The sequence below is a fragment of the Schistocerca serialis genome, chromosome 1, assembly GCF_023864345.2.
Source record: "Schistocerca serialis cubense isolate TAMUIC-IGC-003099 chromosome 1, iqSchSeri2.2, whole genome shotgun sequence".
NCBI classification, from domain to species: Eukaryota; Metazoa; Arthropoda; class Insecta; order Orthoptera; family Acrididae; genus Schistocerca; species Schistocerca serialis.
In genome coordinates, this window is record NC_064638.1 from 629,376,300 (window position 1) to 629,393,992 (window position 17,693).

The 17,693-nt window shown below is 43.2% G+C and overlaps 1 protein-coding gene across 1 annotated transcript in view; it reads left to right on the top strand.

Moving 5' to 3' along the window:
• Positions 1-17,693, top strand: part of LOC126419675 (otoferlin-like) — a 468,560-nt gene that overhangs the window by 134,329 nt on the left and 316,538 nt on the right. The window contains exon 4 of the mRNA XM_050086891.1: positions 10,387-10,709. Within this exon, the coding sequence (XP_049942848.1) occupies positions 10,387-10,709 (323 nt within the window). The remainder of the gene's footprint in view (positions 1-10,386; positions 10,710-17,693) is intronic.

Sequence of the window (17,693 nt, forward strand, 5' to 3'; positions counted from 1 at the left end):
GCGCGGCGGAACACTCTAAAACAAGTAATGAATCACCGAGGATGAAGTGTTGAGATTTTATATATATACATGGATTTTGCTCTGTAGATACTGACTTTGTTGTAAGCAGTGTACATGTTTCATTCTGCAGAATACGTACAAATGCCTTCTTGAGAAGGCGTCCGATCGTTTTTATGAACATTAGAAAACAAACGCGAGGAATAGAAAATGTAAGTGATCTGAAGTCACGTCGAAATACTGTGCATAAAAATGAAATCGTTCAGTCGTTTGTTCGTCCGTGTGCACAACTATCAATCAGGCTGGCAAAATTTCAGCACCATCTCTCTGTACCGTGAGCCGTCAGCTGCTGTGGCTAGGTTATGTGGCAAATTGCTGTTTCGCCCCGCCTCTTGTTATTTAATTGCTCATTTCATTGGTAGCCACATATCAAAAGATGTAATGGGTTATCATACGTCATAGCACTATGATGGAAAATGTATCTATATGATCTGTAAATGCAAGCAGTTAACTTTATTTTGACATTCGCCTGTTTAGGGAGCGCCTGCATGAGCAACAGTGAGCGTAAAAAATAAAATTGCAAGCAACCATAAATGTCGTACAACTTATTATAATTTGTTTCTACATTAAATGTTCCCGGCTGGGTACAGCACCGCCGTCTGACGTTTATATGCTATACATATTTTATTCATCAGTTTTTTGTGAAGCTGTTCTTACATTTTCATCATAAACAGGATTGTTTTTACTCATATGTTCATATGTGCATTTCACCACCTGAATAGTAGGACTAAGTACATTATCAAAATCAGTTACAATTATTTCATGTGACAAAGGAATAACAGTGTCAACTTGAAGTATTTGTAGGGTATACATACAAGCCGTTGTCTTACTCTTCGATGACAGCTGTTTTACAATATTATTTTTTTAAAATAACTGAATCATGTTTGCCGGTTAATGTCACCTAAAAACAGCTGAATATATTCAAAAGTCGGTCCTACTGACATTTTCTGTTGTGACGGCTGCAAGCCGATAGAAACTTGTCATCATGAGAGGGATTATTTCAGTTACATCCGGAGTCGTTGATGCACATGAATCTTTACATAAACTTGAGGATAGCTTGTACTCTGGTCGCTGACAGAAGGAGTTGGAGTCATTGCTGTAAATAATAAACGGTAAGGAAGGAGGATACATGCATGGCTTCGAAAATAAATGATACATTTCTGATGTCTATGCAACATTGTAATGCACTCTTGAGTACGTATTAGATGTGTTGATACATCTTCCAAACATGTCAACTTAAATGCAGCGATGGCAATGGTTAGAGTTCTGAGTGGTGAATTTATGCTTAAGGACTGCTATTATTTCCGAACGCTATTTTTTATTTTGTGCCTATTTCGAAACTTTTTCAGTTAGATCAGAGTAATATACCTCGGCGAATGTTATTCAACCGTCTATATGCTATGCGTATTAAGAGATCTGCGGTCATGAAACGCACATCGCCCTCGAATTATCGTTGATCCAGCTTCCTGAACAATATTACTCTATGTTCTCACAGTAAAGGACACTTTATTCGAACAAAAATTGAAACAAATCTGACTTTGCTAGGTCGGGGGTAACAGTAGAAGTGTCCTTTAGTAACTTACAGATGTCATTGAAGTCTTTCATTTACAATGAATGACTTTTTTGATCTCTAACGGAACCTACATTATATTTTGCAACCATTCTAAGGCGTAGAAAAACCTGTTACCACGAAAATGTGGATTATTCTACACTCGAGCGAGGTTTAACCAGCACCGAAAACTAGTATTAAACTAGCGTGAGGCTTCGACAGCGCTCTGCTGTTGTTTGGCATAGATAGTTAATTCATTCAGTTGTGACTTAATCTTGTTTGCAGCATGTGATGGTTATCAAATTAAAGAAAATATACTCAGAGGATTTCCATTGGTTCTTGTCCTTGGCAACTGCTGCTATTTATTAGTAATTAACAGTAATCGTTCTTAGTTTTGGCGTCCAAATATAGTTATCTCCTCGTACTGTGTTCCAACGCCGGCCGGAGTAGCCGAGCGGTTCTAGGCACTACAATCTGGACCGCGCGACCGCTACGGTTGCAGGTTCGAATCCTGCCTCGGGCATGGATGTGTGTGATGTCCTTAGGTTAGTTAGGTTTAATTAGTTCTCAGTTCTAGGGGACTGATGACCTCAGAAGTTAAGTCCCATAGTGCTGAGAGCCATTTTTTTGTATTCAAACGTACGACCTCCTGTTCACATTATGTTCGACTTCCCTGCCCTTCTGTCTGGAAGCTACACCAAAAGGTGCAAAGGATAGTTCACAATCGTAGTCGACTGGCGCGTAGCTGGCCTATCATAGGGGAGTTAGCCCAAGCTTCAAACTCGAGGGCATTTGAGTTGTGGTTTGTATGAACATGTTTGAGTGTAAATGCCCTTATTGTCATCGTCTTTTACACTGTAACCTACGGATATTTGATCTCCCGTTCCCAACAAACCATGCCTGACATGATATCGCTAACTTAGTATCTTCAGTCATCGTAAACGTTCCTGCGCTAGCTAATTCTGAATATGCAGAGTACGCTAGGATCGACAATAGCAGCATCGAAGATCACTTAAAGAAGTTCCCGATGCAACATCTAGGTGAACCACACCGACATTCCACCTGAGCAGGGAAACCTCCGTCCGTGACGCACTGACTTCGTCAGTTATTCCGTCCGTCAATGGTGTTACCGAATTCGGAATCAGTCACATCACTCTCATGTCGACGTAGTCGGATGATAATGAATGCTGCAAATATAGTGAGCATAACTGTTATTCATTACAGTAAAGGAAATAAACGCGGCTGCATTCATCATAAACGTGACTGGTGCAACAGCAGTAACCAATAGTAATATGCATATGTGAGGGGCGTTCAATAAGTAATGCAACACATTTTTTCTCGGCTAATTTCAGTTAAAATAACGCGGAATTTGTTGTGGGACATAGGGGAATATTTCTGCTGCAGCCCCTATAGATTCATGAGGTTCCGATAGATGGTAGCGCTATACGTAGTCTTCAAAATGGCGTCGGTGACGGAGTTGCGCTCCAAGCAGAAAGATATCATTCTTTTGGTGGAAAATCAGAGCATTGCAGATATTCATAGGCGCTCGCAGAATATCGACGAGGACCTGGCAGTGAACAAAAGCACGGCGAGTCGTTGGGCGAGACGTCTGTCATCTCGCAACAAGTTCGCGCAAACCTGTCCGATCTCCCGTGTATCGGCCGTCCGCACACACTCTCGGGAAATTGAGGAAACGACTTCAGCGAATTCATCGCCACAAAAATGCAAACGAACTTCTCCATGACAACGCAAAGCCTCACACTAGTCTGCACACTCGAGAGGAGCTCAAAAAACTTCACTGGACTGTTCTTCCTCATCCATTCAACAGTCGGTATCTCGCACCTTCGGACTTCCATCTCTTTGGCCCAATGAAGAATGTACTCCACGGGAAGCAGTACGTGGTTATTGATGCAGCAAGACGTTGAGTCTCATGTCAACCAGTAGAGTGGTACCATGCGGACATACAGGCACTCCCAGTAAGGAGGTATAAGGTGAAGCGTATTGAATGGAGACTATATGAAAAAATGGTTACTGGAATCCTGAATAAAATCGACCTGCTTTCAGAAAAGAATGTGTTGCATAACTTGCTGAATGCTCTTCATTTATGAGGGTTGAAGGAAAAGTAATGCCTCCACCTTCGTTAATTGGGTTTGGATGGGAATATTTTAATAAATCAGACGCAGAGATAATCCTTAGAATGTGATCTTTAATTACCAATATTCATTTTTCCTTCATAATCACCAGCCAACTGGATGCATTTCTGCCAACAATGAACAAGTTTTCTGAAGCTGTCACGAAAGAATTCGATACTCTGTTTACACAATCACATTCTCACAGTTCTCTCAAAATTTTCATCAGAAGCATAATGATGTCCCCGCAGATCGTCTTTCATTATTAGGAACAGATGAAAGTCAGACGGTGCTAAATCTAGACTGTATGGAGGATGCCGTACGTTGGTGAAATTCAGTCTCTAAAACTTTGCTGTGGTGGCGCGTGAAGTGAGTGGTTTGGCATTGTCATGCTGCATGAAAATGTGTGACCCACACGTTCTTGTGAAATGCCTATTGTGCTTGCAATTTCTCTCTGAGTGATGCGACGATCGTCCTGTATCAATCTGTCAACATTTTGCTTCTGAAACTCGGTAGTTGCTGTCACTGGACGTCCAACTCTCTGTTTGTCTCCCAGGTCAGATGTTTCCGCCTCAGCATCTTTAAACTTACTCACCCGACAACGCACAATACTCACATCAACACAGTCACCATAACTGCCTTCATTCTCTGATGAATCTCCATGGGGTGACACCTTCTGCTGTCAAGAATTCAAACTGTACGTTGGTTAAATCGCATTGACCGACCGTCTGCGCAGGGTTCCATACTTTACACTGTAACAACTCAATCGTTCAATGCTAAGGCTTCCCGTCAACTGAAGCTGTAGAGAAGAGACTACGGAACAAGCCAGTACATGCCGCATACCAATGCTGTCAACTGTTGAAGAGATACGAAGGTGGAGGCATTACTTTTCAGTCAACCCTCGTATAAAGACAAAACAGTACAACATATTGCAGAACATGAATATGCAGAAACATATCTGAGAACATTATGGGCCGTTCAGAATCTGGCAGTGAAGAAGAGTTGTTAGGAAGTAATGGAAGCTCAGTGAAGATGAAGAAGGGGTACTGGTATTTCACTAAAATTCAGGGACAAGTTTGTGGTTTACAGACGACATTGTATGCTGCAAGGCATACATCATCTATGATATTTGTGTCCCTTGATTGAGAAGTGAGAGAAAGACAAGTGCACAAAACTTCATGTATTTGAAGTAGTAGAAAAATTGAAGTGTGCAAGAAATTCTCTAGGCGCAGAAGTTCTAGTAAGGGATATTCGTTCTTGGCATTTGGAAAAGATCCGTGAAGTAGGACTTACTGTATTCAATGGATCTATCCATAGATAGGTTACCAGGTTTAAAACATTGACTACCGCACTCCTAGTGATGGATCTTTCATCACTAGGCCACTGCGTTAGGTGTAAGGCTCTGCTGTGACCGCCACAGTAAGGTAAATCCCTTAATGAACAACATGACATGTATGCAAATACGTAATAACAATCAAAGTGTTATACAGAAAGAAGTTCACTTACCACGAACTCTACATTTGAAGAGAGAGAAGTTGGTAACAAGTACGGTGAGAAGACAGTATGCAACAACAACTCATTCTCACACCATCCAATGTGCTATGACAGAAAGTGCATACGTGTTTCCAAAAATGATGATAATTTACCAAGAACCAACAAGTCTGTTTGAAGTGTGATTAGTGCAACACAATCTGAAATCACAAAATATATTTCAAGTAATCTCAAAGTCTGACATAATTACGAAACAAATCCTGATGAAATTCTTTCAAGACCTCTGCTTCCATCATTAGGAGTGTCCAGTGTACTGTGTGTACACCGGAGTGGCAGGTTCAACAGCTGATACTAGTTTAGTATTCACTGTAGTCGATTGCATTGCTCCAATGCATATGAACATGCATCGAAATTGTATGGTATGAAGCCTGTGAAGTGGACATTTCGAAGCATGTAATTTAAAAAGCATCCATAATCAGTGAATGGGCAGATGAGGCACTTGTACATTTGAAAGCTGTTTGTCTCTCCATTAAGAGAGCATCAGTTGTCCTCTGTGGCAGTGATGTGCTAGTCCTCATACTATAATGATTTGTATAATTTACTTATAAGGTCCAAGAAAGATTATTAACGATATCTGATTTGAAATGAGTGGACACACAATGCACCTATCATATTACGTGGAACAGATAATAAAGGGCCAGCATATCTTATTGCAGAATATACACTCCTGGAAATTGAAATAAGAACACCGTGAATTCATTGTCCCAGGAAGGGGAAACTTTATTGACACATTCCTGGGGTCAGATACATCACATGATCACACTGACAGAACCACAGACACATAGACACAGGCAACAGAGCATGAACAATGTCGGCACTAGTACAGTGTATATCCACCTTTCGCAGCAATGCAGGCTGCTATTCTCCCATGGAGACGATCGTAGAGATGCTGGATGTAGTCCTGTGGAACGGCTTGCCATGCCATTTCCACCTGGCGCCTCAGTTGGACCAGCGTTCGTGCTGGACGTGCAGACCGCGTGAGACGACGCTTCATCCAGTCCCAAACATGCTCAATGGGGGACAGATCCGGAGATCTTGCTGGCCAGGGTAGTTGACTTACACCTTCTAGAGCACGTTGGGTGGCACGGGATACATGCGGACGTGCATTGTCCTGTTGGAACAGCAAGTTCCCTTGCCGGTCTAGGAATGGTAGAACGATGGGTTCGATGACGGTTTGGATGTACCGTGCACTATTCAGTGTCCCCTCTACGATCACCAGTGGTGTACGGCCAGTGTAGGAGATCGCTCCCCACACCATGATGCCGGTTGTTGGCCCTGTGTGCCTCGGTCGTATGCAGTCCTGATTGTGGCGCTCACCTGCACGGCGCCAAACACGCATACGACCATCATTGGCACCAAGGCAGAAGCGACTCTCATCGCTGAAGACGACACGTCTCCATTCGTCCCTCCATTCACGCCTGTCGCGACACCACTGGAGGCGGGCTGCACGATGTTGGGGCGTGAGCGGAAGACGGCCTAACGGTGTGCGGGACCGTAGCCCAGCTTCATGGAGACGGTTGCGAATGGTCCTCGCCGATACCCCAGGAGCAACAGTGTCCCTAATTTGCTGGGAAGTGGCGGTGCGGTCCCCTACGGCACTGCGTAGGATCCTACGGTCTTGGCGTGCATCCGTGCGTCGCTGCGGTCCGGTCCCAGGTCGACGGGCACGTGCACCTTCCGCCGACCACTGGCGACAACATCGATGTACTGTGGAGACCTCACGCCCCACGTGTTGAGCAATTCGGCGGTACGTCCACCCGGCCTCCCGCATGCCCACTATACGCCCTCGCTCAAAGTCCGTCAACTGCACATACGGTTCACGTCCACGCTGTCGCGGCATGCTACCAGTGTTAAAGACTGCGATGGAGCTCCGTATGCCACGGCAAACTGGCTGACACTGACGGCGGCGGTGCACAAATGCTGCGCAGCTAGCGCCATTCGACGGCCAACACCGCGGCTCCTGGTGTGTCCGCTGTGCCGTGCGTGTGATCATTGCTTGTACAGCCCTCTCGCAGTGTCCGGAGCAAGTATGGTGGGTCTGACACACCGGTGTCAATGTGTTCTTTTTTCCATTTCCAGGAGTGTATTTTGTAAGTAAACAGATTTAGAAAAGTAGCTGGTGTGACTGTCTTGTGTTAGCTTCATGCTTGTATTGATACACACTGCAATGGGAATGTTGCCATTCACAGCAGTCCTATGTTCAGCAACATTAACCGATGCAGCCTCACCATACTTGATGGCTGAAAATAATTAACTGCTGTACAGATAAAGTATGGTACATTATATTATCTGATCCGCTCTTGTCTCGTGACACAGTCTTCAGATCATCAACCTCACCTCATTTTTTCTAATGTCTATCTAATTTTAGTTCAGCAAGATGGCTGCCGTCTCCGTTCCATGCATTTAAGTATAAATGTAAGTTATAATTGGTTATTCAGCACGACACTTTGAATCAAGTGAACATATTGTTCTTCATCATTTGAAAACACACGATTACAAATTCATAATGAGAATTGTGACTAGGTTTGAGTTTACAGAACAATCTTAAAACTCAGAAGCATAACCTGGGCTTCTGAACAAAGTACATTTTCTCTTTAACATATAACTTAGTATGGATAAATCTAATACAAAACAGAATCAAATGATGCAGTAACCTGTTTCTCGATACCTGAAGATTCGTAGTCTCTCATAACTTGTACCACTGTGTATACACATCAAAAAAAGTTTTGCATCACCTCGGTTCTGAAAGTTCCGGAACCTGTACCGAAAATTGGAATAGAGATCAACATAAAAGTCATTTCCGCCCTTCTTATTGGTCATGAAAACCACACATTGAATGTTGTACCACCATACAGCGAAACCTTCAGAGGTGGTGGGCCAGGCTGCTGTACACACAAGTACCTCTAATACCCAGTAGCACGTCCTCTTGCATTGATGCATGCCTGTATTCGTCGTGACATACTATCCACAAGTTCATCAAGGCACTGTTGGTCAAGATTGTCCCACTCTCCAACGTAGATTCCTCAGAGTGGTTGGTGGGTCACGTCGTCAATAAATAGCCCTTTTCAATATATCCCAGGCATGTTCGACCGGGCAGCATGCGGACAGATGCGCGCGCACTTTAGCAACGGCTGCTGCTTCGTTCACATGTAGTTATGCTTATAATTTCCTTAATGAAACTTAGTATGGTACTTTAAATTAGTAACTTTAAAACTAGTATGACAGAAAATGACACAAAATACTGTACGTTACATTAACAGCTGATCATGCATGTTAAATTGTCTCTATCTAAATACAAAACTTAAACTAAAGATAAATCAATACGTAACAATAACAATGATTTACTCCTAGTTATAGAGCTGTGTGTAATTCATGTGCTCGAGAGGGGAAACATCAAAATAAACTGCACACGATGAGAAGAAAATTGTATTTCTACCGCTTAGTCTACCCAGAAAGATTCAGATTTCACAATTAGATCTCTTCTTCTCGAATGAAAATAGTAAGTTAGAGTAGACCTTAATCTACGTATATGACTGCAAAGTTTTTATGTTCAAAAGAATTCTCCGATTTTACAAGAGTATTTTGCAAAGACGCACATAATACGTTGGGGTACTTTTTACAATTACGTTTAGGACCAAAGTTTCATTTACTTTGCATCGGATGCATGACATGCATCGAGACGATAGTCAAACTCCTCACACACTTTTGCAAACATGTCTGGAGTTACTGAGCTCACTACTGTCGCTACACTGCGTACAGTTCTCTCTAAGTAAGGCACAAACCCCCACCATAAAAACGGCAGTCTGTTGCTAAGGTAGAATACTCAAGATTGATGGTTGTGTGCATTGATGAGAATTTGAACTGGAAGAAACACATCGATGATCTGCTGAAACAGTTAGGTACAGCTACTTATGCTATTAGGGTTATTGCAAATTTTGGTGATAAACATATCAGTAAATTAGCCTACCGTACCTATTTTCAATCACTGCTTTCATATGGCATCATATTTTGGGGCAATTCGTCATTATGAGAGAAAGTATTCATTGGACAAAAGCGTGTAGTCAGAATAATAGCTGGAGCCCACCCAAGATCACCTTGTAGACATTTATTTAAGGAACTCGGGATATTCACAGTACTTTCGCAATGTATATATTCACTTATGAAATTTGTCATTAATAACCCATCCCAATTCAAAAGTAACAGCGAAGTGCAAAGCTACAACACTAGAAGAAAGGATGATATTCACTATTCTGGATTAAATCTCACTTTGGCACAGAAAGGGGTGAATTATGCTGCCACAAAAATTTTCGTTCATTTGCCAAATAGTATTAAAAGTCTGACAGATAGTCATCCAACATTTAAAATCAAATTAAAAGAATTTCTGAATGACAACTCCTTGTACTCAATAGATGAATTCTTAGATATGAAGTAGCAACTGGAAAAAAAATTAATTAATTAATTATTTTGTGTAAAGAAAACTTATGTTGAAGTGACACGTTCCACATCATTACGAAATGTCGTATTCATGATCTATGGAACAAGGATTAATATATGTATGTATGTATCACGTTCTGTGAGATCAAGGTCATCTCTGAGGCCATTGGTGCAAAATGACGGACGGTGGACGCATCGTTGAGACAGCTCATTGTTAAAATCACATAGTATAGTTGTTACTGAAGTGCACCTGTTGAATCGGAGAAGGCAAATAACTTTTGGTGTTGTGTTGACGTCGTCTCCACACGAAGTGCGATGTGTACTGAACGACGGATCGAGCGAGATTGTTCCACCAGAGAGACCTCTACCATCAACTACCTGAAGCGGCAACTGGCACCAAGGTAAACGTTTAGTTCTGATGCACAAATTAAAATTTATCTCAATATCCTCACTTGATTTATGCAAAAGATATAGTCTTGCAAACTCGGATGAGTCCTCTTGAAACACCCTGTATTTCCAGCTCTTCCTACTAAACTGACAGCCCGAGATTTGGTCACACTTTTTTCTGTCCGTATTCTTTACAAAATTTGTATATTCCGTCTTTGTACGGCAGCTTGAGTTTAGGATGGAGATCATTGTCGCAACATTTTGCCTTTGTGTCCACAGACCCGCATCTCGTTCGAAATCGCGTACACGCCGCCAGGTGGCGCGGAAGTGGCAGGAGACGCAGTATTCGACGCGCTAGACGACGACCAGCAGATGCTAATCGACATCGAGCAGAACATCGCCAACCTGGAGCGCAACCTTCAGCTGGTCGGCCGGCGCGGCTCCTGGCAGTCAGACGACGGCGGCGGGGGCGGCGGAGGCGGTGGGGCCGGCTGCGGAGGCGGCAGGGGCGCGCGCGCCATGCGCGTGCTGCGCCGCGGCACCTCGCTCACCAGCCCCACGGCCGCAGCACCCGACAAGTCCCCGGCGCCAGAGCGCAAGAGGTAAGCCACGGTACCTGCTGCATTCATCGATGGGTCACTTTACTCACTGGAGGCGAACGCTTCCACTCGTTAGAGACTTTCCAGATGAGTTTATTAATATTATGTAGCGGCGCTGACCAGCACAAGTCACTGCTGGCATAACTGCGCTGGTCGCAGCAATTAGCTGGCGCAGCATTTCACCGTCACGGTTGGCCTAAGTACGTTGGCACAACCACCCGTTTAGCAGCCATTAGTGGTGATTTCTCAAACTGGGGAACAATCAAGAATGGGGTGCCGTAAGGTTCGGTCTTGGGTCCTCTGCTGTTCTTAATATATATTAATGACTTGCCATTCTATATTCACGAAGATGCAAAGCTGGTACTTTTTGCCGATGATACAAGTATAGCTATCACAGACAGACAAGAATTAACTGGTGAAATTGTAAACGATGTTTTTCAGAAAATCATTAAGTGGTTCTCTGCAAATGGGCTCTCATTAAACTTTGACAAAGCACAGTACATTCAGTTCCTCACAGTAAATGGAATGACACCATTAATAAATATAGACTTCAATCAGAAACCGGTAGCTAAGGTAGAATATTCAAAGTTTCTAGGTGTATGTATTGATCAGGGGTTGAACTGGAAAAAACACACTGAGGATCTGCTGAAACGTTTGAGTTTAGCTATTTATGCTATTAGGGTCATTGCAAATTTTGGCGATATACATCTGAGTAAATTAGCTTACCACGCCTATTTTCATTCTCATCTTTCGTATGGCATCATATTCTGGGGTAACTCATCATTGAGTAAAAGAGTGTTCATTGCACAAAAGCATCTAATCAGAATAATTGCTGGAGTTCATCCACGATCATCCTCCAGACACTTATTCAAAGAGCTAGAAATCTTCACTGTAGCCTCAAAATATACAGGGTGAGTCACCTAACGTTACCGCTGGTTATATTTCGTAAACCAAATCAAATACTGACGAATCGATTCCACAGACCGAACGTGAGGAGAGGGGCTAGTGTAATTGGTTAATACAAACCATAAAAAAATGCACGGAAGTATGTTTTTAACACAAACCTACGTTTTTTTTAAATGGAACCCCGTTAGTTTTGTTAGCACATCTGAACATATAAACAAATACGTAATCAGTGCCGTTTGTTGCATTGTAAAATGTTAATTACATCCGGAGATATTGTAACCTAAAGTTGACGCTTGAGTACCACTCCTCCGCTGTTCGATCGTGTGTATCGGAGAGCACCGAATTACGTAAGGATCCAAAGGTAACGGTGATGGACCTTAGGTACAGAAGAGAAGAGACTGGAACAGCACATTACGTCCACATGCTAACACCTTTTTATTGGTCTTTTTCACTGACGCACATGTACATTACCATGAGGGGTGAGGTACACGTACTCACGTGGTTTCCGTTTTCAATTACGGAGTGGAATAGAGTGTGTCCCGACATGTCAGACCAATAGATGTTCAATGTGGTGGCCATCATTTGCTACACACAATTGCAATCTCTAGCGTAATGAATGTCGTACACGTCGCAGTACATCTGGTGTAATGTCGTCGCAGGCTGCCACAATAGATTGTTTCATATCCTCTGGGGTTGTAGGCACATGACGGTACACATTCTCCTTTAACGTACCACACAGAAAGAAGTCCAGAGGTGTAAGATCAGGAGAACGGGCTGGCCAATTTATGCGTCCTCCACGTCCTATGAAACGCCCGTCGATCGTGTACCTCACCCCTCATGGTAATGTACATGTGCGTCAGTGAAAAAGACCAACAAAAAGGTGTTAGCATGTGGACGTAATGTGCTGTTCCAGTCTCTTCTGTACCTAAGGTCCATCACCGTTCCCTTTGGATCCCTACGTAATTCGGTGCTCTCCGATACACACGATCGAACAGCGGAGGAGTGGTACTCAAGCGTCAACTTTAGGTAACAATATCTCCGGATGTAATTAACATTTTACAATGCAACAAACGGCACTGATTACGTATTTGTTTATATGTTCAGATGTGCTAACAAAACTAACGGGGTTCCATTTCAAAAAACGTAGGTTTGTGTTAAAAAACATACTTCCGTGCATTTTTTTATGGTTTGTATTAACCAATTACACTAGCCCCTCTCCTCACGTTCGGTCTGTGGAATCGATTCGTCAGTATTTGATGTGGTTTACGAAATATATCCAGCGGTAATGTTAGGTGACTCACCCTGTATATATTCACTTACGAAATTTGTTATTAACAATCCGAACGAATTCAAAAGTAATAGCAGTGTACATGGCTACAACGCTAGGAGAAAGGATGATCTTCACTACTCAAGGTTAAATCTGACTTTGGCTCAGAAGGGGGTAAATTATGCGGCCAGAAAAGTCTTTGGTCACTTACCTAATAGCATTAAAACTCTGACAGATAGCCATATAGCATTTAAAAGGAAATTAAAAGAATTTCTTAATGGCAGCTCCTTCCACTCATTAGATGAATTTTTGGATATAGGAAGTGGGTAATTTCCCCCCTCCCAAAAAATTTAAAAATATTGAGTGTCATGTAATATTTTGTCTAATGTAATATCTTGTATAGACAACTTTTATTAACCTGACACGTTCCACATCATTACGAAGTGTCGTATTCATGATCTATGGAACAAGTACTAATCTAATCTAATCTAAAAGAAATCTAGTCCAATTCTGCATCGTTGCAACAGACGAACTACGCGGCCGCTGGGAATTTACATGTTAACACATCTGGCCCTGTTGCTTATAAATACTGTCCACGCAGTCGGTAAAAGGCATCTAACTCAGTGACAGCGCTGTGCAGCATGCTACCGCCATGTGAGCCACAGAAGCAACGTCACTCTACCGCCATCTGCTGGTGTACTCACTCATGTCAGTCACTCTACAGGAACCCCACTGTGCACTCCAGCATCAGGTTCGATGGGTCTGGACTCGAATTAGGACCCCTCTTGTCACAGACGCATTTACTGACTACCAGCGAAAGTTCGTCACCATCTAGACTTCGAGAACTGGGGTTCACTCCTTGGATGACACAAGCCAGCTTGAAAGCCATCACATGGTCAGATAGCAGCATCACTCAGACCCCACAGACCGTGAAGCACGACTGCGTAACTAACATAACTATCACTAACTCAGCACCAGCAGTGCCAGGTGCCTTCCTAACAAGCACACATCTCTCCAAGCCCCACTGCCTGTTTATGTAAGCTGTGGCTGGAATCCTCATAGGACAATGCTGCCATGGACCATGGATTCGACAACCACACCCCACTTGCTGGACGCTGCCATGGACACTCTGATATATGCTGTACCAAAGAAGTAAATCAGTTAGTTTCAACCTGACTCTGATTGAATCTGCTCCTGCTCCCATTAGAGAAACCACACACATGTGGCGAGGTGGACATCCACACATCTTCACAGGTATGCTCCTCAGCCTCCAACAGGATCAATGCTATCCAGCACTCTTGACTTTGCTACAGCTATTATCACCTGTAGACAACCATTTCGAATTGTGGTGGAGGAATAAACTTTATTACCAGTATAGTGCCAACAACAGGCAGCTGCTATGGAGTTCGTCACAGCATTGTGTGCCAATGACTAGGATTTATTTCAAATTTTTTTCGCATAAGACAGTTATGATTATTATTCCTTGAAATGGGGATGTTAAATCAAATTTCCACATGCGTTATAATACTCCACAGGCATACTACCATCGTGAACTTTCTGCATTCTTACCAAACAGGGCGTATCCTGCTGTCTGTTTGGCGTTACTCTCGGAAAAGTCAGAGCCGCTTGTTCATTTCATTTACCTCACTACCGACTACTGGCTTCAACTGCTGCCAGTAGGTGGCGCCATAAGTAGCTCATTCATTCATTTAGTCCTTCGTTTCCTTCCTTTTTATTTGCTTTATTCCCTGAATGAGATAAAACATGGCGGTATGATATATGAAACTGAATCAGATTTTTCAATTTATAATTAGCACAGCACAGTGCAGGACTTCAGAGGGACTAGAGTTTGGCTGGGGGGGGGGGGGGGGAGGGGGAGGGGTTCTTCAGCAACTTTAATTTAACTTTATTAACAGGCTGGGGGGGCCTCTTCAACAACCTTAATTTAAATTTATTAACAGTATGAGTCATACAATTACCAGAGCACATGCCACAGGCAAAACAAACAAGCAATTTGCAACCAGTTTTCTTGGATTCACACATAGTATAGTAAAACAATTCAGGAAAATAAGCTCTCACTCCACAACAATAATAAAAACCTTAAGGTGATGGAAATGAATATATTATCTGATAATCTTATCCAAACAATCATATATCATCCAAAGTAAACACTTCACCACACTGAGATTAACTTTACAACAGAGGCACTCAGAATAACTTACAGCGACACATGATAGTCAACAAGGTGCAGAAGGGCACCCCAGTACAACCAACACCTTAAGGCATACAACATGGACAACATAAACATTCTACAGTGACACAATAATCAAATGTACATCAACTACCAAGGTACATAGAAAAACAACTACAGTCACCAAAACCTTATCACTAAAATGCAATTCCTCAGATAATTCATTGCTTTACAATATTCAGGCCCACACAATCAGAGTATGTCTCATCAAAATATTGTATGTACACTTGAGGAAATTACGGGCCCAATAGCAGCCCCGCCATTTCATTGATTCAAAATCTTGCCAATACATTAATATCATCACAGCCTCAAAGACCAGCACAACAAAATGGTGCAAATCACTCTTATGCACAGCCTTCCATTAATAATAATGGAAACCTTTCTACCACAAACACTTCCTTGTTCCTAGGTGCTGAATCCTCCAGACGTATGGAGGCAAAACCATCTGCTGCTCCAGCCGAATGATGCATCACATTAGCAGCAGGCCTCTCACAGTGTTAACAGCCCACATCTCCCTGTCCTGATGCTTGCATCTGGCTCCATGTGGCACTGTCAAACTTCCTACAGCATGTCTTCACTTTCACCATCAGATTCCAGCTCTGTTCCCCTGCAATTGCCTCACACTGACCTGTGATCACCAAACCTCCATCGCACATAACCATGCAAGTACTGGCACATCCGGGGCTGACCCTGCCAATACCAAGCGAACTTGGCCATCTTGCAAATGCCTAGGCCCAGCAGACTAGTCCATTGCTTCCTACAGCAATCTCTCGCTCGTTCCCAGAAGGTATAGCTGTTTACATTCTAATCATGCAAATCGTCTACACCGAATAGTGTTCACTGCACCAGGTCCATGAGCCAACCACACTGATGCAAAGCAAGCTTGGCTATCATGTACTGTGAGGCCTGCCGCATTGCATCAAGGCTTTTCAGGGCCTTCCATAGTAGTCAGGCCCATGCTCCCAGTACCAGTTTTCACTACAGTTTCATACTTCAGACTGCCGTTACCTGCCCCACATCGCCATAGCAAACTTCAATATGGTGCTGTGTCAGCCAACTTGCTGATACCTGCACACTCTAGCATTACTGAAGCACCTTAAATCACTGGTCAAAGGGAATTCAAGTATGCTGTGAACAAAATATTTTACAGCACTAACCCCACCCCCACCTCCAAAGGTGATCAACACCCTCATCTCATAAGAGGAAATGACACAGACTGAACAGCCATTGCAATAAAAATACAATTTCACAAACATGACTAGAATACAAAGCAGTGTCCACCACCAAGGCACCAAATAAGATAAGCATGCACAGATAAGTCAACTTGGGTGAGTGCTTCGGCCTGGCACTCACTTAGCACCCGATATAACAACATAAAAATTCATAAAATAAGCTCAAGCCCCACAATAATAATTAAAACTGTAAGGGGCATAAATGAATGTACAATCTGACAATCATAAACAAATATTCATACATGATCCAAAATAAACACTGCACCACACTGATCAACTTTACAAAGAAGGTACTAAAGTGTAACCTACAACAAAACACGTTAGTCAACAAGGTAGCACTATGGGCCCCACTATGCCAGCACCTTAAGCAACTACAGACAGACAACACAGACTACTTACACAATTTAGAGTGAAACAATAAAGAAACATACATCAGTGATCGTGGCATATAGGAAGGTAACATGAATCACTAAAAGCTTACCACTAAAACACAATTCGTCAGATAATTCATTGCTTTACAATAGATAGTTAAAATACAAAACATTCATGTAAGGCACTGCTCCTCAAATTATAGGTCCGATTGTGGACCCTCCATTTCATCGATTCAAAATCTTGCCATACACTAATGCTACTACAGGCTCAAAGCCCAGCACAACACAATGGCACATATCACTTATGCACAGCCTTCCAAACATCATAACGGAAATATTTCTTCTGCAAACACTTCCTGGCTCCCAGCTGTCATATCTTCTGGATGTACAGACGCAAATGCTGTCAGCTGATCCAGCCAAACAACGCCTCACATTATTAACAGGCCATGTCCAGTGTTGACTATCCACAACCTCACTTCCTTGCCCCTTGCTGTCTCCACGCTATCCACTCTAAAGCCGCCCATTCACAAGCCTTCCCCTGACGAGCTAGTCTGCCGTGACACGTTTGCCTTTCTGTTGTATGATTTTATAGCGGTCGGGTCCAGGGTCTGGGTGTGTCAGCTCTACCAGCACACCACTACCTGCCACCCCACACCAGTCTTCTCTCTTCTGTTCTGGCACGGTGTAAACTGCGTTGCGTCTGGGCGCAGGTAGGGTCCACCACACAGTGGTCGGAGGGAGGGACGGGGGAAGGGGGGACAGAGGGGATTGGCCGACTTATCGGCCTGTGAATGGGCAGTTTAAGTCGAGTGTGAGGAGTGTGTTCACTTTCACTGTCGGATTCCAACTCTTGTCCACTGTGGCTGATACACGCCGACCAGTTGTCGCCCATCTTCCATCACATATACCTGTACAGCCACCAGAATATCCTGGGCTAGCCTAGCGAGTACCAAACAAGTT